This window comes from Gorilla gorilla, chromosome 9, assembly GCF_029281585.2.
Source record: "Gorilla gorilla gorilla isolate KB3781 chromosome 9, NHGRI_mGorGor1-v2.1_pri, whole genome shotgun sequence".
In the NCBI taxonomy this organism is placed as follows: Eukaryota; Metazoa; Chordata; class Mammalia; order Primates; family Hominidae; genus Gorilla; species Gorilla gorilla.
Genome location: NC_073233.2, coordinates 70,725,471 through 70,751,358, shown reverse-complemented (window position 1 = coordinate 70,751,358; position 25,888 = coordinate 70,725,471). Strand labels below are relative to the sequence as shown.

Sequence of the window (25,888 nt, the reverse complement as noted above, 5' to 3'; positions counted from 1 at the left end):
CCAATGGGAGGGCGGGATCGCTCTTGCGTTTGGGTGTGGGGCGTGTCTTTCGGGTCGCTGGGCTTGAAACGCGTGGGACCGCCCCCTCGTCACTGGGGGTGGGGTTACGTGTAGGTGACGTGGCCGCTTCCAGTCTTTGGTCGGGTTTCGGCGGCTTCAGTGCTCGGGGAGGAGGCAGTGACGGCCGGTGAGATTGGAAGTGGCGGCGGCGGCAGGCGGCAGAGGGGAGGTAAGATTCGCTTTAAGAGGGGATCTGGCCGCCGTGTCAGCTCTGGGGCAGTGGTTTTACGGGGGCGACGACTGGCGGGGGGGAAGGGCATCAGGGGCGAGCGGGCAAGTCCTGCCGGCCCGGCTCCGGGTGAGCGAATTCCTTGCCGTCCAATCAGGAAAGCCTCTGTTGAGAGAGACGTCGGCCTTAGCTAATGAGTGGTCGAAGTCTTCCAGAAGGCGGACCTTGGGCGGGGGGTGGGACTTCCTGTTTCAAATAAACACCCCGAGGTTTTCCCCCTCCGCCCACCGAAGTGTGTCAGTCTTTGGAGGTCCGTCACTGGCCCTCCCTGAGGGGCCGAAGGAAACCGCGGAAACGAAAGGGCTGGGTTAGGGCCCGGGGCAGTTACACGGGCCGGGCGGGAGTCTCAGGACCACGGGGTTGGCTCTGGCCCTGTCTCTGCTTCAGGGTCCCCGGCCCGCGCTCTGGCCGCCAGAGCCAAGTTGGAAGAAGAGTCTGAAGCGGGTTCGACTTGGGACAGGGGAAGAGCGGGGCCCTTTCCGCTGCTGGCCCGCCCCAGGATTTGCGAGCGTCCTGGGCGCGAAAGTCCATGAGAAGTGCAGAAGGGGCTCGAGGATTTTTTGATTGGGGTGGGGCGGGGGAGTTTGGGGAAAGAAGTTGCCTGGGGAATGACACTCTCCCCTCCACAACAGTCCGAGGTTATGCGTCTCAATGATCCCGCGGAAACGCTACGGGTCTAAGAACACGGATCAGGGTGTCTACCTGGGTCTCTCAAAGACACAGGTCCTGTCCCCTGCAACTGCTGGCAGTAGCAGCAGCGACATCGCCCCTCTGCCCCCCCCAGTGACCCTCGTCCCTCCCCCTCCCGACACCATGTCCTGCCGGGATCGGACCCAGGAGTTTCTGTCTGCCTGCAAGTCGCTGCAGACCCGTCAGGTAAGGACCTGGAGTGGAAAAGGCGAGGAGTGAGCCTTACTCAAATCTAGGAAGGACTGTGCTCCACCACTGTTAACCGAAGTAATTTTTGGGGGTACCTGATGGAACTGATAGGCTTGGATGGGGTCTGTAGGGTCTGCTATAAGCAACAGAGAAGAGGTCGGCTGGCTAACTAGGGGCAAGGACTTAGACTTTTTTTTGTGAGGAATCCTTTGGAGGGCAGGATTGCTATTCTGGAGGGAGTACTTCAGAGAGTACTTGGCTGCAATATAATTGGTGTGAATAAGGAACAAGTTCTAGGAAGAGCCTTTAGCTGAGAAACATGCACCTTGAATTTTCCAATATACTTCTACCATAAGTTTGCTCTGTAACCATGAGAAAATTAGTTAATCTAGTTACATATTAGTTTTTATCTCTGTAAGATTAAGGACATTTTCTAGATAAGTAATTTGTTGTTTTTGTTTTGTTTTGAGATCTGTTTTTCAACTCTGTCAACAGGCTGGAGTGTAGTGGTGTGATGGTAGCTCACTTGCAGTCTTGAACTCCTAGACTCAAGGGATCCTCTTTCCTCAGCCTCCTGAGCAGCTGGGACTACATGGATGCACCACTCAGCTAATTTTAAAATTTTTTCCTACAGGCAGTGTCTCACTATGTTGCCCAGGTTGGTCTGGACACCATACCTGGCCCTAGATCAGTAATTTGTATCAAAATCACTTAGGGTTGGATGTGGTGGCTCATACCTGTAATTCCAGCACTTTGGGAGGCCTAGGCCAGAGGATCACTTGAGGCCAGGAGTTAGAGACCAGCAGGAGCAACAAAGCAAGACCCTGTTTCTATAGGAAAAAAAAAAAAAAAGCTGGACGTGGTGGCATGTGCCTGTAGTCCCAGCTACTTAGAAGGCTGAGCGAGGCCCAGTCTCTTCCTCTCTCTCTTTTTTTTTTTTTTTTTTTTTTTTGAGAAGGAATTTTGCCTTGTCGCCCAGACTGGGGTGCAGTGGTGCAATCTCGGCTCACTGCAACCTCCTCTTCCTGGGTTCAAGCGATTCTCCTGCCTTAGCCTCTCGAGTAGCTGGGATTACAGGTGCCCGTCACCACGCCCAGCTAATTTTTGTATTTTTTTTTAGTAGAGATGGGGTTTCACCATGTCAGGCTGGCCTTGAACTCCTGACCTGAGGTGATCTGCCCTCCTCAGCCTCCCAAAGTGCTGGGATTACAGGTATGAGTCACCACACCTGGCCTCTCTCTCTCCTTTTTTGGAAACAGGGTCTCACTCTGTCACCAAGGCTGGAGTACAATGGTTCTATCTCATCTCACTGCAACATCTGCCCTCCTGGGCTCAAGCAACCCTCCTGCCTCAGGCTCCTCAGTAGCTGGGATTATAGGCATGTGCCACCACATCTGGCTAATTTCTGTTTTGTTAGTAGAGATGGGGTTTTACCATGTTGCCCAGGCTGGTCTCGAACTTCTGGGCTCAAGTGATCCGTCTGCTTTATCTTCTCAAAGTGCTGGGATTACAGGTGTCAGCCACTGCACTCAGCTCCTCTTAAAAAAAATTTGGGAGTGCTATTTATTTATTTATTTATTTATTTATTTATTTATTTATTTTTGAGATGGGAATTTCGCTCTTGTTGCCCAGGCTGTAGTGCAGTGGCACGATCTTAGCTCACTGCAACCTCCGCCTCCCGGGTTCCAGTGATTCTCCTGCCTCAGCCTCCCAAGTAGCTGGGATTACAGACATGCGCCACCACGCCTGGCTAATTTTGTATTTTGAGTGGAGACGGGGTTTCTCCATATTGGTCAGGCTGGTCTCAAACTCCCGACCTCAGGTGATCTGCCCACCTCAGCCTTCCAAAGTGCTGGGATTGCAAGCGTGAGCCACCGTACCCAGCCGGGAGTGTTTTTTTCAACAATCCCAGTGGGACCCGAGTAAGCAGTTTGTGTTTGTTTGTTTGTTTGTTTGTTTGTTTTTGAGACAGAGTCTCTCTTTGTTGCCAGGCTGGAGTGCAGTGATGTGATCTGGGTTCACTGCAGCCTCCGCCTCTGGGTTTAAGTGATTCTCCTGCCTCAGCCTCCCAAGTAGCTGGGACTACAGGCGGGTGCCAGGACACCCAGCTAATTTTTGTATTTTTAGTAGAGATGGGGTTTCACCGTGTTCGCCAGGATGGTCTCTGTCTCTTGACCTCGTGATCTGCTTGCCTCGGCCTCCCAAAATGCTGGGATTACAGGTGTGAGCCACTGCACCTGGCCAAGTAACTGTATTTATTTATTTATTTATTTATTTTGAGACGGAGTCTCGCTCTGTCACCCAGGCTGGAGCACAGTGGTGGGATCTTGGCTCACGGCAGCCTCCACCTCCCAGGTTCAAGTGATTCTCCGGCCTCAGCCTCCTGAGTAGCTGGGACTACAGGTGCATGCCACCACACCTGGCTAAATTTTTGTATTTTTAGTAGAGATGGGGTTTCACCATGTTAGCCAGGTTGGTCTCAATCTCTTGACCTCGTGATCCGCCTGCCTCAGCTTTCCAAAGTGCTGGGATTACAGGCATGAGCCACTGCACCCGGCCGAGTAACTGTATTTTTAAATATTTTTACTGATGGCTGGGCATGCTGGCTGACACCTGTAATCCCAGCACTTTGGGAGGCTGAGGTGGGAGGATCGCGTGAGCCCAGGAGTTCAAGACCAGCCTGGGCAATATAGCAAGACCCTATCTCTACAAAAAGTTAAAAATTAGCTAGGTGTGGTGGTGTGCCCTGTAGTCCCAGCTACTTGGGAGGCTGAAGTCGGAGGATCACTTGAGCCCAGGATGTTGAGGCCGCAGTAAGTTATGATCATGCTACTATATTCCAACCTGGGAGACAGAGTGAGACCCTGTCTCAAAAACAGAAAAGTTATAAAGAAGTATTTTTCAGCTCATGGTAAAGCTGCTCTTCTATATGATCTCCAAGAGCTTTGCAATCATCCTTATTGATTTCCTGATTTGAGGAATAGAATGGCAATACTAGATACCATTTATTTAGTGCTTACTATGTACCAGGTAGTTGACTGAAGTACTTTTCAGCCTTTTTGTTATTTAACCTTAGCAACAATAGGAGATGTGTGGATTGTCTTCATTTTATAGAAGAGAAAGTAGAGATTTAGAATGTTTTAAGTAACTCGCCCCAAATCCACCAGCTAATAGTAAGTGGTGAGTCAAGTTTTGAACTCAGGTCTACCTGCTCTTCAAATCTGGACTCTAAATGACTACCACTCATAAATCTAGATCATCTGATGGATGCCACCAGTACTAGAGATAGGTTAGTGGACACCTCAGGAAGAGTGAAAGCTGGAACTGGGGAAGGGAGAACTAAAGTTGTCACCTCCTGCCATTGCTTTTCAGAATGGAATCCAGACAAATAAGCCAGCTTTGCGTGCTGTCCGACAACGCAGTGAATTCACCCTCATGGCCAAGTGAGTTGAGAGAAGCTTTCTGGTGGGGTGATACAATGTCTGAAGAAAAGTAGACTTGCGATCAGTGGCCTTGGCTGTGAAGTCTGGGACTGGTTATGCTGGAGCTTATGTGGGAAAAGGCCTCCTGCCCTTTCCCACAGTCTCACTAGTGGTCATTTGCAGGCGCATTGGGAAAGACCTTAGCAACACATTTGCCAAGCTGGAGAAGCTGACAATCTGTGAGTGTTCTTGGGGTCTTTCAGAAGTGGGGCAGTAAATCAAAGAGGGTTGAGGACTATATTCCCTGAGCTTTGTCCTTGACCTCACCGATTGTGGCTTCTTGTTTGTCTCTGTAGTGGCAAAGCGCAAGTCCCTCTTTGATGATAAAGCAGTGGAAATTGAAGAGCTAACATATATCATCAAACAGGTGAGCTACTAGCCATCAGGAGAGCCCAGCATTCCAATCAGATCACTTTTGTCTTCCTGTCATTTTCCATTGCCATGGGGACCCAGAGCAAGTTTCTTTTTTTAGAGAGGGGGGTCTCACTGTGTTGACCAGTCTGGAGTGTAGTGGTGTGACCTAGCTCACTGCAGCCCTTAACTCCTGGCCTCAAGCTATCCTCCAGCCTGAGCCTCCTGAGTGGTAGAGACTACAGGGACATGCCCTCATTCCTGGATAATTTTTTTTTTTTTTTTTTTTTTTTTTGAGGCAGAGTTTTGCTCTTTCACCCAGGCCGGAGTGCAGTGGTGCAGTCTTGGCTCACTGCAACCTCCACCTCCCAGGTGCAAGTGATTCTCCTGCCTCAGCCTCCCCAGTAGCTGGGACTACAGGCACCCGCCACCAATGACTGGCTAATTGTTTTATCTTTAGTAGAGACGGGGTATGCCAGGCTGGTCTCGAACTCCTGACCTCAAGTGAGCCGCCCACCTTGGCCTCCCAAAGTGCTGGGATTACAGGTGTGAGCCACTGCACTCGACTGTAATAATAACTTTTATTTTATTTATTTATTTATTATTATTTTTTGAGACAGAGTTTCACTCTTGTTGCTCAGGCTGGAGCACAGTGGCACGATCTCAGCTCACTGCAACCTCTGTCTCCTGGGTTCAAGTGACTCCCCTGCCTCAGCCTCCCGAATAGCTGGGATTACAGGCACGTGCCACCGCGCCCGGCTAATTTTGTATTTTTAGTAGAGACAGGGTTTCTCCACGTTGGTCAGGCTGGTCTCAAACTCCTGACCTCAGGTGATCCGCCCACCTCAGCCTCCCAAAGTGATGGGATTACAGGCGTGAGCCACCGCGCCAGGCCAATAATAACTTTTTTTTTTTTTAGGACGGAGTCTCACTCTGTCGCCAGGCTGGAGTGCAGTGGCGCGATCTAGGCTCACTGCAACCTCCACCTCCCAGGTTCAAAACGATTCTTTTGCCTCAGCATCCCAAGTAGCTGGGACTATAGGCACGCGCCACCACACCCAGCTAATTTTTTGTATTTTTAGTAGAGATGGCATTTCACCATGTTGGCCAGGATGGTCTCAATCTCTTGACCTCATGATCTGCCTGCCTTGGCCTCTCAAAGTGGTGGGTTTACAGACATTAGCTATTGAGGAATTGTGTGTATGAAAATAGTTCTGTTGATGCCTCTCGAAACTACACTGCCTTTGACTCTTCCCTTTTCCTGAGTACTGTCCGGGGGCTTTGTTGGTCATGCCCTAGACCCAAGATTTTGGCCTTTGAAAGGGTTCTGTGGCCAAGAGCATGGCCTCACAGAATGGAGCAGGGCAGTAGGCTGGAGGAGTAAACAAGTTATTTACAAATGGATGAAGGCCTACTTTGCCTCTTTCTAGCTCTTCTCTGCAGGGACTGAGCCAGAGCAAACACTAGACCTTGGAAAATCCTAGCAGGACCATCTGGTCTGACTGTCTGAGATACTCTCACTCTGGCTAGTAACTTCCACCTTGTCCTTCCTACCAGAGATGGCCATCGTGAGAGATGCTGACTGAGGACTCCTTGGCTAATACTTTGTTTTTCCTTGGACTCTTTTACCAGGACATCAATAGCCTCAACAAACAAATTGCTCAGCTCCAGGATTTCGTGAGGGCCAAGGGCAGCCAGAGTGGCCGGCACCTGCAGACCCACTCCAACACCATTGTGGTCTCCTTGCAGGTGGGACCTGGGGAGGAAGGGAGGGAGGCAAAGGGGAAGAATGTGGAGCCTTCTTTGGTTGACCCTCTCTCCTTTTCTTCTAGTCGAAACTGGCTTCTATGTCCAATGACTTCAAATCGGTTTTAGAAGTGAGGACAGAGGTGAGAACAATCTGCGTAGGAGGGGTAGGAATATGGGGGTAAAGATCCAAGAGGGAAATGAAGAAGAGACAAGTTCTACAGGGTCATGGGGCCAATGGTGGGAGTCTCTTTAACACGCCTGCTTTCTAGTGGCTTCAGGTCCTTTGCGTTTTTCCCCAACCCCAGAACCTGAAGCAGCAGAGGAGCCGGAGAGAGCAGTTCTCCCGGGCACCTGTGTCAGCCCTGCCCCTTGCCCCTAACCACCTGGGTAAGTCACAGGTAAAACGGGGAGCCCCGGGAGGTAAGGTTACTTACTCTGGTTGTGATGGCATCCTCTAAAGGCACGGGTTGGGTAGGAGAGTGGAGGGTCAAGGAATTTTCTAGGCTTTATCTCTCAGAGGCCAAACCAGATGGTTGAGATTCGTGATCCACATTTAGACTTCCACATTCTCACTGTTGGGGTGAATTCAGTTATATTCAGAATAATGATAATTTCTAATTTTTTTTTGTACACTTACCTTTATTCACATTCTCTCATTTAATTTTCACAACCACCCTTTGAGAAAGCAACTATTATCCCCCATTTTACAGGTGAGGAAACTGAGGCTCAGAGAGGTTAAATGACCTGTCCAGGGTCACAAGGCTAGTAAGTGCCAGAGCTGGGATTCAAACCCAGAGCATGTGGGCTTTGAACCTGCTTTTAACTGTTAAGGTGTGCCACATCCTGTTTTCTCCCCCAGGCGGTGGTGGTGCTGTGGTTTTGGGGGCAGAGTCCCATGCCTCCAAGGATGTCGCCATCGACATGATGGACTCTCGGACCAGCCAGCAGCTGCAGCTCATTGACGAGCAGGTACCCAGGCTCTGAACTAGGGAGAATCAGCTTCTCCATTATCCTCTGTGGTTCCCAAGAGAGTGTTTGGAGTGTGCCATGGGCAGAATGGCAAGCTGGGAGGGTTGCAAAAATGCAGGTCTGACCCTGAAGAAGCTGATGGTGCTCATGTGCTCTCTCCCTCTCCTGAAGGATTCCTACATCCAGAGTCGGGCAGACACCATGCAGAACATTGAGTCGACAATTGTTGAGCTGGGCTCCATCTTTCAGCAGTTGGCACACATGGTTAAGGAACAGGAGGAAACCATTCAGAGGTGAGATACACTCTCTCGCCCCAAACAGAGGAGCTTTCTCTTCCCCGTGGATTGGCATCTTAAAGTCCCCAGGGACTGCTTGATGCCTTTTGGAAGACAGAGTGAATTCTGCCCACCCATGGGACCCAGTTCACCTGCTTCCATCCACCCAGCAAGTTTTTATTGAGCACCTGTTCATGTGAGGCACTGTTCCAGATGCAGGAGATACAGTGACAAGTAGAACAGTAAAGTCTGTCTGGAGCTGCTTTGTAGCATGTGTAAATGTATGGAATTTGATAGGGCAGATGAGGACAGCTATGGAAAAGAACTGACAAGGCTGGCACAGTGACTCACACCTGTAATCCCATAGGCAGCACTTTGGGAGGCCGAGCAAGGCAGATCGCTTGAGTTCAGGAATTCAAGACCAGTTTGGGCAACAAAGCAAGACCCTGTCTCTACAAAAAAATACAAAAACTAGCTGGGCATGGTGGCATGGGCCTGTAGTCCCAGCTACTCGAGAGGCTGAGGTGGGAGGATGGCTTGAGCCTGGGAGGCAGAGGTTGCAGTGAGCCAAGATCGTGCCACTGCACTCCAGCCTGGGTGACAGAGCCAGATTCTGTGTCAAAAAAATAAAAATAAAAAATTGACCAACAAAATTTCAGGGAGTAATAAAGTAATAAAGTAATAAATTTCAGAGTTAAAATAGGATGATGTGTTAAGAAAGTAATGGATGGGTACGGTGGCTTACACCTGTAATTCCAGCACTTTGGGAGGCCCACACAGTCAGTTGAACTCAGGAGTTCGAGACCAGCCTGGGCAACATGGTGAAACCCCATCTCTACAAAAATAAAAAAATTAGCTGGACATGGTTGCGTGTGCCTGTGGTTCCAGCTACTCGGGATGCTGAGGCGGGAGGATGACTTAAGCATGGGAGGTCGAGGCTGCAGTGAGCCATGATGGAACCACTGCGCTCCAGTCTGAGTGACAGAGCAAGACCCCATCTCAAAAAAAAATAAGAAAGTGACTAAGTAGCTATATCAGATTGTGTGGTAGGGAATGCTGCTCTGAAGACATGACATTTAAGCAGAGACTTGAATGACGAGGGATCCAGCCAGGCAAAGAACAGAGAGTGTTCTAGGCCGAGGAGACAGCTAGAGCAAAGCCTTGTGATGGGACAGTCTCACCATAGCAAGAATCAAGAAGGCCTGCATGGCTAGAAAGTAATGAACAGGGATAGAGAAGTACAGGGTGTACTGGAGGGATGTAGGCAGAGGCCCAACAATGGGCTGGCCTCTCTGTTCCTCTGGTGCCTCCTGCTACTACAAGAGGTTTTATCTGCTCCTCCTCTGTGGTGCTTAACATTCAGTCAGTCAGTTATGGGAATATAGCAGTGGACAAAAGAGACAAAATCCTTGCCCTTGTGGAACGTGTATCCTAATAGGGAGATAGATGTGAAAAAGTCATAATAAATAAATAGTATGTTAAAAAAAAAAAGTCGTAAATGCCAAAAAAAAAAAAAAAAAAAGATAGTCAACACAGGATAAACTAATCAGGAGTGCCAGGTTTGGAGGGAGGTAGGCCCTATTAAGAAGATGGCATCACACTTGGGAGAAGGTGAGGAAATTAGCTACATAGACCCTGGCAAAGGCCCGCAGGTGACAATATGTCTGATGAGTTAAAGGACAGCAGAGACTACTGCAGCTGGGATCAATGAGGAAGAGAGTTGTACAAGGTGTGGTCAGAGGGGAACTGTGAGACCTCTTGGGACCATTGGTAGGCTTTAGCTTTTACTCTGAGTGACATAGGGAGCCATTGCAGGGGTTAGTTTTTCTGTGTTTAAGACAGAGCCTTGCTGTGTCGCCCAGGCTGGAGTGCAGTGGCATGATCTTGGCTCACTGCAACCTCCACCTCCTAGGTTCAAGTGATTCTCATGCCTCAGTCTCCCGAGTACCTGGGACCACAGGTGTGCACCGCCATGCCTGGCTACTTTTTGTATTTTTAGTAGAGACAGAGTTTTGCCACATTGGCCAGGCTGGTCTTGGACTCCTGGCTTCAAGTAACCTGTCCACCTTGGCCTCCCAAAGTGCCGGGATTACAGGTGTGAGCCATCACAACTGGCCAAATACATTTAACTTTATTTATTTATGCATGTATTTATTTATTTATTTTTATTTTTGAGATGGAGTCTCACTCTGTCGCTAGGCTGGAGTGCAGTGGCAGAATCTCGGCCCACTGTAACCTCTGCCTCCTAGGTCCAAGTGATTCTCCTGCCTCAGCCTCCTGAGTAGCTGGGACTGCAAGTGCGCGAGACCATGCCCAGCTAATTTTTGTATTTTTAGTGGAGGCAGGGTTTCACCATGTTGGCCAGGATGGTCTTAATCTCTTGACGTCATGATCCACCCACTTCAGCTTCCCAAAGTGCTGGGATTACAGGCATGAGCCACCATGCCCGGCGTTAATTTTATTTTTATTTATTTATTTACTTTTGAGGCGGAGTCTCACTGTTGTCCAGGCTGGAGTGCAATGGCACCTCTCCCCTCACTGCACCCTCCGGGTTCAAGCAATTCTCCTGCCTCAGCCTCCCGAGTAGCTGGGATTACATGCACCCACACCACTCCCAGCTAATTTTTGTATTTTTAGCAGAGATGGGGTTTCACCATGTTGGCCAGGCTGGTCTCGACCTCCTGACCTCAGGCAATCCGCCCACTTCGGCCTCCCAAAGTGCTGGGATTACAGATGTGAGCCACTGCGCCTGGCCACATTTAACTTTAAAACAAAAAGTATAATAGTGTATACTCTGGGATTTGTAAAGTACACAGATGCAACAAATTTAACTGTAGAATAAAGGATGAAGCAAGAGGGTTTCAAGATTTTGACAGGTTTTTTTTTTTTTTGAAACGGAGTTTCGCTCTGTTGTCAGGCTAGAGTACAGTGGCTCGATCTCAGGTCACTGCAGCCTCCACCTCCCAGGTTCAAGTAATTCTCCTGCCTGAGCCTCCCGAGTAGCTGGGATTATAGGCGCCCACCACCATGCCCAGCTAATTTTTGTATTTTTAGTAGAGACAGAGTTTCACCATGTTGGCCAGGATGGTCTCGATCTCTTGTGATCTGCCTGCCTCGGCCTCCCGGAGTGCTAGGATTACAGGTGTGAGCCACCGCACCTGGCCTATTTTGACAGTTTTTATGAAGTAGGCTGTGAAAAGTTAATAAGGTATATTGTAATCCCTAGAGCAACCACTGAAATAAAACAGAAACTCAACAATGACGTATAGCAAGAAGAGCAGCAACCAAATTGAAATGGAAATAGAATTTTAATCAAAATTTCAATTAATTCAAAAGAAGGACAAGAGAGGATAAACAGAGGAACAAAAAAGAGAAAAATAGAAAATAGTGCCAGGTGCGGTGGCTCATGCCTGTAATCCCAACACTTTGGGAGGCTGAGGCAGGCGGATCATGAGGTCAGGAGATCGAGACCATCCTGGCTAACATGGTGAAACCCCGTCTCTACTGAAAATAGACAAAAAATTAGCCGGGCGTGGTAGCGGGTACCTGCGCAGCTGCTTGGGAGGCTGAGGCAGGAGAATGGTGTGAACCCAGGAGGCGGAGCAGTGAGCTGAGATCGCGCCACTGCCCTCCAGCCTGGGCAACAGAGTGAGACTCCATCTCAAAAAAAAAAAAAAAAAAAAGAAAATAGTAAAATGGCAGCCCTAAATCCAACCTTATTAAAAATTACTGCTGGCCTCAAGTGATCTCCCCACCTTGGCCTCCAAAAGTGCTGGGATTACATATGTGAGCCACCACACCTGGCCAGATTCTGCCCTTTTTTTTTTTTGAGACAGAGTCTCGTCGTGTTACCAGGCTGGAGTGCAGTCGCGTGATCTCGGTTCACTGCAAGCTCCACCTCACAGGTTCACGCCATTCTCCTGCCTCAGCCTCCCGAGTAGCTGGTACTACAGGCTCCCGCCACCACGCCCGGCTAATTTTTTTTGTATTTTTGGTAGAGATAGGGTTTCACCATGTTAGCCAGGATGGTCTCGATCTCCTGACCTTGTGATCCGCCCGCCTCGGCCTCCCAAAGTTCTGGGATTACAGGCATGAGCCACCGCACCCGGCCGATTCTGCCCATATTTTAATCTCTGTCCCAGACCTGTCTCCTAAACTCCATATATCCATATTCCTGTTCAACAACTCCACTTACTGGCCTGGGAGTGGTGGCTCATGCCTGTATTCCTAACACTTTGGGAGGTTGAGGCGAGTGGATCATTTGAGGTTCAGGAGTTTGAGACCTGCTTGGCCAAAATGGTGAAACCCCATCTCAACTAAAAATACAAAAAAAAAAAAAAAAATAGCTGGGCATGGTGACACATGCCTGTAATCCCAACTACTCAGGAGCCAGAGGTGGGAGAATCACTTTAACCTTAGAGGCGGAGGTTGCAGTGAGCCGAGATCGTGCCATTGCATTCCAGCCTGGGCAGCAAGAGCAAAACTCTGAAAAAACAAAAACAAAAACACAAGCTGGGCGTGGTGATGCACATCTTGGTCCCAGCTACTGTTCCCAGTAGCTGAAGTCTGAGGCAGGAGGATCTCCTGAGCCCTGGGGGTGGAGGTTGCAGTGAGCAGAGATTGGGCCACTGCACTCCAGCCTGGGTGATAGCAACACCCTGTCTCAAAAAAAAAAAAGTATTAAAAAGTTAAATGTATTTTAAAGAAATTAAGAGGAAGACTTGGTAGTAATACTCACATATTTACCATCTTCCGTGTTCTTCATTCCTCCTTGAATAGATCTAAGTTTTCCACTGGTATCTCTTCCCTTTATCCTGAAGAAGCACTTCCTTTGGTTTTTTTTTTTTTTTGTAGTGGAGATCTGCTGACAACAATTTCTTTCAGTTTTCTTTCATCTGAAAACTGAAATCTTTTTCACTAACTAAATCAAAACTAAACTTTTTTCACCTTCTTTTTTTTTTTTTTTTTCAGACAGAGTCTCACTCTGTTGCCCAGGCTGGAGTACAGTGGCGCGATCTCGGCTTACTGCAAGCTCTGTCTCCTGGGTTCACACCATTCTCCTGCCTCAGCCTCCTAAGTAGCTGGGACTACAGGTGCCCGCCAATGTGGCCGGCTAATTTTTTTTGTATTTTTAGTAGAGACGGGGTTTCACCGTGTTAGCCAGGATGGTCTCGATCTCCTGACCTCATGATCCACCTGCCTCGACCTCCCAAAGTGCTGGGATTACAGGCACGAGCCACCGCGCCCGGCCTCACCTTCATTTTTGAAGGATGTTTTCTCTGGATATAGAATTCTGGATATACAGTTGTTTTTTCTTTTTTTTAACTTTTTATTTATTTTTTTCTGAGATAGGGTCTCACTCTCTTGCCCATGCTGGAGTGCAGTGGCACGATCATGGCTCACTGCAGCCTTGACCTCCCACCTCAGCCTCCTGAGTAGCTGGAGCTACAGGCATACACCACCACACCAGGCTAATTTTTTTTCTTTTTTTTTTTGGTAGAGACGGGGATCTCACATGTTGCCCAGGCAGGTCTCAAACTCCTGGGCTCAAGAAATCTTCCCACCTTGACCTCCCAATGTGCCTGGCTCATACAGATTTATTCTTTTTTTTTTTTTTTTTTTCTGAGACAGAGTTTTTGCTCTTGTTGCTCAGGCTGGAGTGCAGTGGTGCGATCTCGGCTCATTGCAGTCTCCACCTCCTGGATTCAAGCGATTCTTGTGCCTCAGCTTACCGAGTAGCTGGGATTACAGGCAACCACTAGCATACCCAGCTAATTTTTTTTTTTGTATTTTTAGTAGAAATGGGGTTTCACTATGTTGGCCAGGCTGGTCTTGAACTCCTGACCTCAAGTGATCCTCCCACTTCCGCCTCCCAAAATGCTGGGATCACAGGCATGAGCCACAGCACCTGGCCCTATCATGTCTTTTTTTTTTTTTTTTGAGATGGAGTTTCACTCTTGTCACCCAGGCCAGCATGCAGTGGTGCGATCTTGGCTCACTGCAACCTCTGCCTCCTGGATTCAAGTGATTCTCCTGCCTCAGCCTCCTGAGTAGCTGGGATTACAGGTGCCCGCCACCACGCCTGGCTAATTTTTTGTATTTTTAGGAGAGATGGGGTTTTGCCATGTTGGGCAGTCTGGTCTCGAACTACTGACCTCAGGTGATCCGCCCACCACGTGGGCCACCACGCCCAGCCTCTGAGTTTCTTTTATGTGTAAATTTGTCTTTAAATTTAGGAAGTATTTGGTTATTATTACTTTAAACATTTTTCTGCCTCTTTCTGTCCTTACCATCTGGAAATATATACATATATATGTTTCCAGGTACATGTCTTATAAGTTTATTTTATGTATATTTTCAGGTCAATCTGCTGTTAAGCCCATTTGGTGAATTTTTTTAGATAATTTTCAGTTTCAAATTTACACTTGGTTCTTTTTTAGAGATTATGTTTCTCTGCTGTGATTTACTACCTTCTTAGTGAGTACAAGCATATTTTCCCTCAGTTATAATAGCTGCCTTAAAATTTAATTCTCATCATCTGGATTATCCTAGGGATGGTGCCATTCATTGCCTTTTCTCTTCTGTATGGGTCACAGTTCCCTGTTTCATTGTATATCTACTAATTGAGGATTTTATCGTACATGTTATTGATATGAAGAGTCTGGATTATGTTATGTTTCTATAAAGAATGTTGACTTTTTTGTTTTCGCAGGCAGTTAACTTGGCTGAACTAAGATCATTGTTTTTTATATTTCCTCTGTGGTTTATGTAATTTATGGAATGATTGGTATAATAGGAGGTACCCAGGCATTACTGGAAGCAGAACCTCGAGGATTGAGAAATAGTCATTGGATTCAGCAATGTAGATATTGTTGGTGACTTTGAGTCAGATTCAATAGAGGGATGGAAGCAAAAGCTCGAATGCAGTGGCGTTTAAGAGAGAATGAGGCTAGCCATGGTGGCTCTTGCCTGTAATCCTAGCACTTTGGGAGGCTGAGGCAGGTGGATCACTTGAGGCCAGGAGTTCAAGACCAGCCTGGGCAACATGGTGAAACCCCGTCTCCACTAAAAATACAAAAAAATTAGCTGGGCATGGTGGCGTGTGCCTGTTATCTACCAGGAGGCTGAGGTTGCAGTGAGCCGAGATCCCGCCACTGCACTCCAGAGCAAGACTCTGTCTCAAAACAGAAAAACAAACAAGAATGAGAGAGAGCAATTAGAAAGAGTAGGAATAGATGAATAGACAGCTCTTTCTTTCTTTCTTTTTTTTGAGACAGAGTCTTGCTCTGTCGCCAGGCTGGAGTGCAGTGGCACAATCTCGGCTCACTGCAACCTTCGCCTCCCAGGTTCAAGCCTCCCGAGTACAGGCACGTACCACCACACCCATACCCAGCTAATTCTTCTTCTTTTTTTTTTTTTTTTCAGTAAAGGCGGGTTTCACCATGTTAGCCAGGATGGAGAATGGACAGCTCTAAGAGTTTTGCTTCAAAATGGAGAAAGGAAATGGAGTAATAGCTGATAGGAGGAAGTTAATCAGAAGTTTTCTTTTTTCATTTTTTTACTATGAAAATTTGGGGGTTAGGCAAAGTTAATCCTAGTGCTCTGGGAGTTCAAGGCGGGAAGATTGCTTGAGGCCAGAAGCTCGGGACCAGCCTAGGCAACATAGCAAGACCCTATCTCTCCAAGAAAATGAAAAATTAGCCTGGCATGGTGACATGCCTGCAGTCCTAGCTATTTAGGAGGCTCAGCGGAGAAGATCACTTGAGTCTAGGAGTAGGAGGTTACAATAAGCTATGATGGTGCCATTGTACTACAGCCTGGGCAATAGAGTGAGACCGTATCTCTAAAAAATTTTTTTAAATAAAAATTTTAAGTTTACCAGTAAGTTGAAAGAACCATAATAAACACTAATATAGCTGCAACCTACATTCAACAGTTAACAGTTGGCCAGATTAGCTTTATCTTTATTTTTCTGAACCATTTCACAGTAGGTTGCCGATATCGTGACACTTAATCCTTAAATATTTTAACATGCGTCTCCTAAGAATACACAAATTCTCTTTAAAAACCACATCCAGTACTCACTTCAGCAGGATATATATTAAAATTTGAATAATACAGAGGTTAGCATGGCCTCTGCACATGGATGGCACAAATTTGTGAAGCTTTCTGTATTTTTTATTACCTGGGTGATGAGATAATATGTATACCAAGCCCCAAGACACGCAATTTATTTATAGAACCAACCTACACTTGTACCCCTGAAACTAGAATAAAATTTAAAAATTAAATAAAAAAATAAAAACCAGACTGGGCACGGTGGCTCACACCTGTAATCCTAGCACTTCGGGAGGCCAAAGCGGGTGGATCACCTGAGGTCAGGAGTTTGAGACCAGCCTGGCCAACATGGAGAAACCCCATCTCTACTAAAAATACAAAAATTAGCTGGGCATAGTGGTGCATGCCTGTGGTCCCAGCTACTTGGGAGGCTGAGGCAGGAGCAATGCTTGAACCTGGGAGGCAGAGGTTGCAGTGAGCCGAGATTGTGCCACTGCACTCCAGCCTGGGCGACAGAGCGAGACTGTCTCAAAAAATAAAAAAAAAAAACCACACCCAGTTATCCTATCTGTGAAAATTAGCGATTTCCTAATATTATGTATTATTCAGTGAGTGTCACTCACAACAGAGTGATACTCTGTCTCAAAAAATAAAAGCCACACCCAGTTATGTCTGTGAAAATTAATGATTTCCTAATATTATGTATTATCCAGTGAGTGTTACGACAGAGCAATACTCTGTCCTAAAAAATAAAAAATAAATAAAATAAAAACCACACCCGGTTGGCTGGGCACGGTGGCTCATGCCTGTAATCCCAGTACTTTGGGAGGCCGAGGCGGGCGGATCACAAGCTCAAGAGATCAAGACCATCTTGGCCAACATGGTGAAACCCCATCTCTACTGAAAACAGAAAAATTAACTGGGCGTGGTGCTGCGTGCCTGTAGTCCCAGCTACTGGGGAGGCTGAGGCAGGAGAATCGCTTGAACCTGGGAGGTGTAGGTTTCAGTGAGCCGAGATCGTACCACTGCACTCCAGCCTGGCAAAAGAGCAAGACTCAATCTCAAAAAAAAAAAAAGACACCCAGTTACCCTATCTGTTAGAATTAACTATTTCCTAATATTATGTGATATCCAGTGAGGGTTTACATTTTCCCAGTTGTCCCCAAACTGTTTAATAGCTTTTTAAAAATTAAATCAGAAAGCCAGGCGTAGTGGCTCACACCTGTAATCCCAGCACTCTGGGAGGCCGAGGCAGGCGGATCACCTGAGGTCGGGAGCTGGAGACCAGCCTGACCAACATGGAGAAACCCCGTTTCTACTAGAAACACAAAATTTGCTGAGCGTGGTGGCGCATGCAGGAAAATCACCTGAACCCGGGAGGCGGCGGTTGCGGTGAGCCAAGATTGCGCCATTACACTCCAGCCTGGGCAACGAGCGAAACTCCATCTCAAAAAGAAAAAAAAAAATTAGCTGAGCGTGGTGGCACCTGCCTGTAATCCCAACTATTTGGCATGCTGAGGCAGGAGAATCTCTTGAACCTGGGAGGCGGAAGTTGGGTGAGCCGAGATCACGCCGTTGCACTTCAGCCTGGGCAACAGGGTGAAACTCCATCTCAAAAAAAAAAGGAAGAGTCCCGGGTGCGGTGGCTCACACCTGTAATCCCAGCACTTTGGGAGGCAGAAGTGGGTGGATCACTTAAGGTCGGGAGTTCGAGACCAGGCTGATCAACATGGTGAAACCCATCTCTGCCAAAAATACAAAATTAGGGCATGGTGGTGCATGCCTGTAATCCTAGCTACTTGGGAGGCTGAGGCACTAAAATCACTTGAACCCAGGAGGTGGAGGTTGCAATGAGCCAAGGTCGTGCCATTGCACTTCATCCTGAGCAACAAGAGCGAAACTCCATCTCAAGTAAATTAATTAAATTCTTCCTCTTTTCTGAGCATCGCTATAGGCTTTAATTATAGGTTTTAATGTATTGGTTGTCTTATTATTAGTTAGGGCGATGATTATTGTGAGTGCTCAAGTTGTTCCAAATATGTCTGGTGGGAGCCTAGAGGGTTTAAAAGGCTGAGAGAAAATAAAGGTATGTTAGCATGCCAATGGAAATGATGCAACAGATAAATTTAAAAATGATAATATAGGGGAAAGATGGGAGAATTCTTGAAATGATGTCCTTGAGAAGGTGAAAGGAAGTGGGCTCCAGGGCATAAATCGAGGCTTGGCTCTAAGAGGAGTTGGCGATAGGTGGGAAGACAGAGGCTATTGTAGCAATGCTCAGGGTGGAGCGGCATTTATCTTCAGACCACTTCAGTCTTCTCAGCTCATTAAGAAGAAAAGCCAGTAGAGGAGAGGAGGTGTAGGAGGTTTTAGGAATCCACTCCTGCCCACTTGATCTTATCCTTTTAGCAGGGTCCAACCCTGATTGATCTTTATTCCCCACGGTATCTAGCAGAGTGCTTTTACTCTACATTGTTGATCATGTGAAACTGAGTGAACACCTATATTTGTATAAAGCCGGTTTCTGAACATCAATCCACTAAGCAGCCTCACACATTTAATTGGCCAAGGTAAAAGAAAACACTCGGAGATTCTGGTTAGAGAGATGTGAATGGAGTGGGCTTTTCAGGGAGCTTCATTTTTACAAATTCCATAGGGGGTTCTGATGAGCATCCAGGTTTGGGAACTACTGATTAAAAGAAAGTTTGTTCAACTACTATATGTTGAGCACCAGCCATTTATAAGGTACTGTGAGTACAGCTGTCTTGATCCTAGAGTCAGGAGAATTGACTGGTTGTTGTTGTTTGTTTGAGACAGTCTCACTCTGTCACCCAGGCTGCAGTGCAGTGGCATGATCTTGGCTCACTGCAACCCCTTCCTCCCAGGTTCAAGTGATTCTCCTGCCTCAGCCTCCTGAGTAGCTGGGATTACAGGCATGCACTACCATGCCTGGCTAATAATTGACTGATTTTTTTTTTTGAGACGGAGTCTCACTCTGTCACCCAGGCTGGAGTGCAGTGGCAACCTCCACCTCCTGGGTTCAAATGATTCTTCTGCCTCAGCCTCCCAAGTAGCTGGGACTACAGGCATGAGCCACCACGTCCGGCTAATTTTTGTATTTTTAGTAGGGATGGGGTGTCACCATATTGGCCAGGCTGGTCTCGAACTCCTAGACCTCGTGATCCACCCACCTCGGCCTCCCAAAGTGCTGGGATTACAGGCGTGAGCCATCGCGCCCGGCCTAATTTTTATCTATTTCAGCTGAGACCTAGGGAAACCCTTGCAGAGTTATGCCATAAACACCATAGCTCCTTGAGCTATGTTGTATTTTGAATATTAGAATATTAAGTTTGGGCGTGGTGGCTCACACCTGTAATCCCAGCTCTTTGGGAGGCGAGACAGGCGAATCACGAGGTCAGGAGATCGAGACCATCCTGGCTAACACGGTGAAACCCCATCTCTTCTAAAAAAAATACAAAAAAAATTAGCCGGGTGTGGTGACCGGTGCCTGTAGTCCCAGCTACTAGGGAGGCTGAGGCAGGAGAATGGCGTGAACCCAGGAGGCGGAGCTTGCAGTGAGCCCAGATCACGCCACACGCCACTGCACTCCAGCCTGGGCAACAGAGTGAGACACCGTTTCCAAAAAAAAAGAAAAAAAAAGAATATTATAGAGTCAGTGCAACAGAATTATAAAAGATATGGAGGGCCGGGCGCAGTGGCTCACGCCTGTAATCCCAGCACTCTGGGAGGCGAAGGCAGGCGGACCACCTGAGGTCCGGAGTTTGAGACCAGCCTGACCAACATGGAAAAACCCCGTCTCTACTAAAAATACAAAATTAGCCAGGCGTGGTGGCGCATGCCTGTAATCCCAGCTACTCTGGAGGCTGAGGCAGGAGAATGGTTTGAACCCGGGAGGCGGAGGTTGCTGTGAGCTGAGATCGCACCATTGCACTCCAGCCTGGGCAACAAGAGCAAAACTCCATCTCAAAAAAAAAAAAAAAAAAAGGTATTTGAGTTCTTTCCTCAATCCATATACATCTAAAATAAAGTTATAGCATATAGGCAACTTTACATTCTAGTCTTCCTTGAAACAGTGTCATAAGTATTTTTCACTGTTAGCATGTGTTTGCTCATTGGTTTAGCAAACATTTGTTGCTGCTGTGAGCTAATCCTCCTGGGTCTGAGGATAAAAGGGTGAAAGACCATTCTGGTCCTCCTGGAGCTCACTAGTAGGAGAGACATAAGTTGACGGTGACAGCTGAGTATGATAGGGCAAGAAGAGAAGGGGATGAGGCTGGATGTGGTGGCTTATCCCTGTAATCCTAGCACTTTGGGAGGCCGAGGCAGATTACTTGAGGCCAGCAGTTCAAGACAGCCTGTGCAACACAGAGACCCCATGTCTATTAAAAAAAAAAAAAAAAGGGATGAGAGAACTCAAGAGTAGGTACTGCTCCTAGATGGGGCCAAGGGGCCTTCCCAGAAGTGATACCAAGCTAAGACTTGAAGGGAATGCCAGCCCAAAAAGGGGAAAGGAGAAGCTGTTCCATGTGAGGAAAAAACAGCACAGAAATGAGAAAGAACTTGGTAGATACAGGAGTGCAGAATTATTCAGCATGGCTGGGGGAGTGGTGAGAGGCAAGGCCAGGTCACAGATGACTTGTGTGTCATAGCAAGAAATTTGGTGTCAGGGAGAGAACATAAGAAGAAGCAAGCGGATTGATGCTGGGTGAGAATTAGGTTTGTTCTGGATGTGCTGAGTGCCTCAGACTTCATGGGACAGCTAAATGACAGAGTTTAGTAGGCATTTCATGTTCTGATGTTTGGAAGAGAAGAAAGTGCTAGAGGTAAGGACTTAGGACAGTGGCCTCTTGGTGAAACCCTGGGCATAGACCACCCAGAGACTGGGTAAAGTGAAAAAAAGGTCAGGACAGATCCCCCATGGAGTCAGGGGGTATGTAGAGAAGGGAAGAATCTGGCCAGACTGAGGAGGAAGGTTGAGGAAGATGAGAGAAGAAAGCAGAGAGAGAAATGTGTCCTTAGAACTTGAGGTAGAGGAATTTTAAGGAGTGGTTATTTCTCCTTGCTCCTGAGAAAGAAAGTTCGAGGTAAGGATGTGTTTGAGTCAGGAGGGGCTTGAATTAATTGGATCACTGCCAGTATTTTCAGTGGGATGGCTCAGTAGCAATTTTACAGTATATTGGAGCATAAAAGGGAAATAAGGAAGTAGAATTTATGGGCAACCATATACAAAATAAATTTATGAAAGGATGCAATCTTTAAAATAGGTGTAGACATTCATATGCTTCCTCCCTGCATGCCAGTGGATCTGGGTTTCAGCACTTGCTCTAGAAACCACTGATTAAGTCTGAAGTTTTTTGGGATGCAGATTCTTGGGCCCCAACCTAGAATTTCTGGTTGTGACACTTGAGAATTTTTATATTTGAGAATTCAACAGGTGATTGTTATTTTTCCTAAGGTGTGAAAACCACTGATCTAATGTTACTCAGTCATTTTCCTTTTCACCTCATAAAATATTCAAACTACAGAAAAGTTGGGAGATAGCACAATAAACACTCATATTCCCTTCACCTGTAGTCACTAACTTTTTTTGTTTTCATGTTTGTTTTTTTCTTTTCTTTTGAGACAAGGTGACACTCTGCCACTCAGGCTATAGTGCAGTAGCACAATAATGGCTCACTGCAGCCTCAAACTCCTGGGCACAAGTGATCCCCCCACCTCAGCCTCGCCAGTAGCTGGGATAACAGGTGCATGCCACCATGTCCAGCTAATTTTTTAATTTTTTTGTAGAGACGGAGTCTCCTATATTCCCCAGGCTGTTCTTGAACTCCTGAACTCAAGCAATCCAGCCACCTTGGCTTCCCAAAGTGCTGGGATTACAGGCATTGGCCAGATCTGGCCACCAATTGTTAACATTTTATCACTTTTTTTTCCTCTTTTTTTGAGACAGAGTCTTGCTCTGTCACCCAGGTTGGAGTGCAGTGGTGCCAGATCTCAGCTCACTGCAATCTCCGCCTCCCGGGTTCAAGTGGTTCTCCTGCCTCAGCCTCCTGAGTAGCTGGGGTTACAGGTGCACGTCACCACATCCAGCTAATTTTTGTATTTTTAGTAGAGACAGGTTTTCACCATGTTGGTCAGGCAGGTCTCAAACCCCTGAACTTGTGATCCGCCCACCTCAGCCTCCCAGAGTGCTGGGATTATCGGCGTGAGCCACCACACTCAGCCTTTCCCCTCTTTCTTTTGCCAAATTATTTGAAAGTAGGTGCAAATTTCATGTTGTTTTATCCCTAGATACTACAGCATGCTAAGAATAAGGCATTCTCCTGAACAGCCATAATGTCATTTTTTTTTTTTTTTGAGACAGAGTCTTGCTCTGTTTCCCAGGCTGGAGTGCAGTGGCGCGATCTCCACTCACTGCAAGCTCTGCCTCCCAGGTTCACACCATTCTCCTGCCTCAGCCTCCTGAGTAGCTGGGACTACAGGCGCCCGCCACCACGCCTGGCTAATTTTTTGTATTTTTAGTAGAGACGGGGTTTCACCGTGTTAGCCAGGATGGTCTCCATCTCCTGACCTTGTGATGCACCCACCTCGGCCTCCCAAAGTGCTGGGATTACAGGTGTGAGCCACCACGCCCTGCCCATAATGTCATTTTCAAGCTAAGAAAATTAACAGTTCTCCAACATGATCCAGTAATCAGCCCATGTTCAAGTTTCCCCATCAGATTTTTTTTTTTTTTTTTTTTTTGAGATGGAGTCTTGCTCTGTCACCCAGGCTGGAGTGCAGTGGCACGATCTCGTCTCACTGCAAGCTCCACCTCCCGGGTTCATGCCATTCTCCCACCTCAGCCTCCCGAATAGCCGGGACTACAGGTGCCCGCCACCATGCCTGGCTAATTTTTTGTATTTTTAGTAGAGACGGGGTTTCACCATGTTAGCCTGAATGGTCTCAATCTCCTGACTTCGTGATCGGCCTGCCTTGGCCTCCCAAAGTGCTGGGATTACAGGTGTGAGCCACCATGTCTGGCCCCCATTTGATATTTAAAACAAAAGTTTTTATCTTTTTTTCTTTCAATTTAAGACCCAGGAAGATTCACATTTTGTATTTGATATGTGTCTTCAGTGTGCCTTTTGTTTTATTTTTCATGACATCAACTTTTTTTGTTCAATGTTAAATTAAATCTAACATTGATTAAATTAGTGCTGTGATGATTACATTAGTAGGCACTTGATGAGGTTATCCCTTTTATTGCTGATGTCAATTTAATCACTTGTTCAAGGTGCTAACTATCAGATTAAGCACACTCATCCCTTGGTATTATGGGGCATTGGTTCCAAGAGCCCCAGAGGAAACCAAAATCCATGCATCCACAAGTCCCATAAAATCTTGTCATATTTGCATGTAATCTACTCACATCCTCCGATATACTTATTTATTATTTTTTTTTAAATAGAGACAAGTGTCTTACCATGTTGTTCAAGTTGGTCTCCAACTCCTAGGCTCAAGTGATCCTCCTGCCTGGGCCTACCAAAGTGCTGGGATTACAGCCTGGCCCAAACTAGGGTCCATATACCTTTTTTTTTGGTGTGTTTTTTTTTCCCCCCCTGAGGCAGTCTTGCTATGTCACCCATGCTGGAGTGCAGTTTCACAATCTCACTGCAGCATCAAGCTCCTCAACCTCCTGGGTTCAAGCTGTCCTCCCACCTCAGCCTCCCGAGTAGCTGGGACTGTAGGGTCACACCAGCACACCCAGCTAATTTTTGTATTTTTTGCAGAGATGGGGTTTTGCCATGTCGCCTAGGCTGGTCTCAAACTCGTGAGCTCAAGCCATCTGCCCACCTCAGCCTCCCAAAGTGCTGGGATTACTGGCCTGAGCCACCATGGTTGGCCATAGAGCTTTTTTTATCCCCTGACTTCCTGTCCATGTCATTATGTTTTCCTTTTTCACTCAGAACCATGATTTCCTGACTGCAATGGTCTGTGAACAATTTTCCCCTTACAATAAATATAGTACATACTCACCAGATAAAAATGTAAATACTGATGAGGAAAAATTGCAACTAACATTTTCGGGGCTCTTATGGGTTAGGGACTTTATACTAACTCATTGAAGACTGACAGTAGCCTGAGAGAAGGTAGGGTTTGGGTTATCCTCATTTTGCCGGTGAGGAAAATGAAGCTTGAAGTTAGACTAACTTAGAGTCTTAAGCTAATGAATGGCAGAGTTGGTTTTCAAACCAGAAATAACTTGTTTATAGTACCCTTCCAAAGCCTTTTCTATACACAAATATATATAAGAATGGGATCATATTGTGACCATCTTTCCATGTCAATAAATGGACTTCAACAGCATTCTTTTTAATCCAGTGTCCTTTTGTTTCCTCTTCTCCCGGCCTTGTCCCCAGGATCGACGAGAACGTGCTAGGAGCCCAGCTGGACGTTGAGGCCGCCCATTCAGAGATCCTCAAGTACTTCCAGTCAGTCACCTCCAACCGGTGGCTCATGGTCAAAATCTTCCTCATCCTCATTGTCTTCTTCATCATCTTTGTGGTCTTCCTTGCTTGAACCCTCTCTACTCTGAGGCACTCTGTTGGGGTTTGGGACCCTCCTGGGAAGGCAAGTGGCCAGTGCTGCCACTGAGCCTGTGCAGGGTACTTGGGAGAAAGGCCCTGTTTCCCTGGAACTGCTAAGAATGGCCACTGCCCCTGATCCCCCACCCCTTGCCTCTGGCCACCCTGTCCTCCCCCCACCACCCTCAGGCCTATGAAACACACAGGGTTCTAGATTTGAACTCTGCTGTGAAGTGACTGGAAGGGAGCAGAGGCCAGCTGGGGGCCAGTGGGGGAGGTTGTTTCCACTAGGAGATTTTTATAAACCCTCTCCAGCCTCTCCCAAAGGAAGCGTTGGCAGCAAAGGGAGATGATGCCCTTACCCACCTTCCTGTGAGTGAAGAGAGGAAGCAGCCCCAGGGACCAATTTTCCCAATTGACCTCTTTCTTCCTCTTTCACCATGTGAGGCAGGGAGCCCTGAGCCCTTCAGCTGCCTGCACAACCCCCGACATTGGCTGCTGGTGACTCAATCTGCCAAATGTGCTGCAGCCCATTTTCTCCCAATTACAGCAAGACTGTCAGCCTCACTAACCATGTCATCATTTCTGGGTGGGAGCGTCGAAGGGCCTAGGCAGCGAGTGGAGAGAGCCCACTGCCCAGTACCAGAACTGAAAGGGTTGGGCTAATGGCTCTGCCAGGTATCACTGCTGACACAGGCTATTTTGGGCTCTGACACACAGCTGCCTCTAGGCAGGGGAGAACCAAGTGTTGCAACACTTCATTAGCGTGGAAACTTCCTTTCACACAGGGGAGCAGGATCCCAGAGGGGGTCCCTGATTGGGGGCAACTTGCAGGACTATCTCAAGCAGTGTTTGGACCTGTTTCATCTGTATCCTCCAACTATTTGGCCGTAATTCTTCCTTGAGCTAAGCGAGGCAGAAGCTCTGCCTGCTTCCAGGATTGGAAGGTGAAGAATTTGTTCCCAACTCCAGTTGAGGCTTTTGATTCCCTCCAAGCACTTCACCAAATCAAAGCCAGTCACAGAGAATGGAGGAGACACCTGCCCAGAATACCCACCGTCCAGGGAGATTAGTGTGCTTTGTTCTTCCTGACCGAGACTCACAACCACATTCTGAGGTCACTCGAGTGCCCCTGTCTCATACATTCCAAAGGAAGTTGAAGCTATAGAGACAACAGTCAGGGGCTGGTGGTGGTGCTTTTGGGGGTCTAGGAGAGCCCAAGGCCCTGATATTTTAAAATGTCCTCCTCGG

At 47.3% G+C, this 25,888-nt stretch overlaps 1 protein-coding gene and 1 non-coding gene across 4 annotated transcripts; both read left to right on the top strand.

The window, feature by feature from the left end:
* Positions 1–47: 47 nt before the first annotated feature.
* STX5 (syntaxin 5) lies at positions 48–25,204 on the top strand. 3 transcript variants are annotated; one of them, XM_004051383.4, is made up of 11 exons: positions 48–229; positions 922–1,165; positions 4,541–4,611; positions 4,774–4,829; positions 4,947–5,017; positions 6,634–6,750; positions 6,834–6,890; positions 7,056–7,137; positions 7,610–7,719; positions 7,891–8,012; positions 24,473–25,204. In XM_004051383.4, the coding sequence occupies exons 2-11, from the start codon at positions 941–943 to the stop codon at positions 24,630–24,632; spliced, it is 1,071 nt and encodes a 356-aa protein (XP_004051431.3). In that variant the 5' UTR covers positions 48–229; positions 922–940; the 3' UTR covers positions 24,633–25,204. The 3 variants fall into 3 exon arrangements, with proteins under 3 accessions (XP_004051431.3, XP_055210311.2, XP_018892089.1); XM_055354336.2 differs by having other exon boundaries at positions 88–229; positions 1,074–1,165; XM_019036544.3 differs by lacking the exon at positions 922–1,165 and having other exon boundaries at positions 88–229.
* Positions 16,072–16,173, top strand: LOC115936335 (U6 spliceosomal RNA). Its single transcript, XR_004071834.1, has one exon. It is a non-coding gene; the product is annotated as a U6 spliceosomal RNA (small nuclear RNA).
* Positions 25,205–25,888: the final 684 nt, after the last annotated feature.

Bases quoted from the DNA above. Each gene is read 5' to 3' on its own strand.
- STX5 (XM_004051383.4), top strand. From the start codon at position 941: ATGATCCCGCGGAAACGCTACGGGTCTAAGAACACGGATCAGGGTGTC. The intron at 1,166-4,540 runs GTAAGGACCTGG...ATTGCTTTTCAG, and splicing joins AGTCGCTGCAGACCCGTCAG to AATGGAATCCAGACAAATAA. The intron at 7,138-7,609 runs GTAAGTCACAGG...TTTCTCCCCCAG, and splicing joins CCTTGCCCCTAACCACCTGG to GCGGTGGTGGTGCTGTGGTT.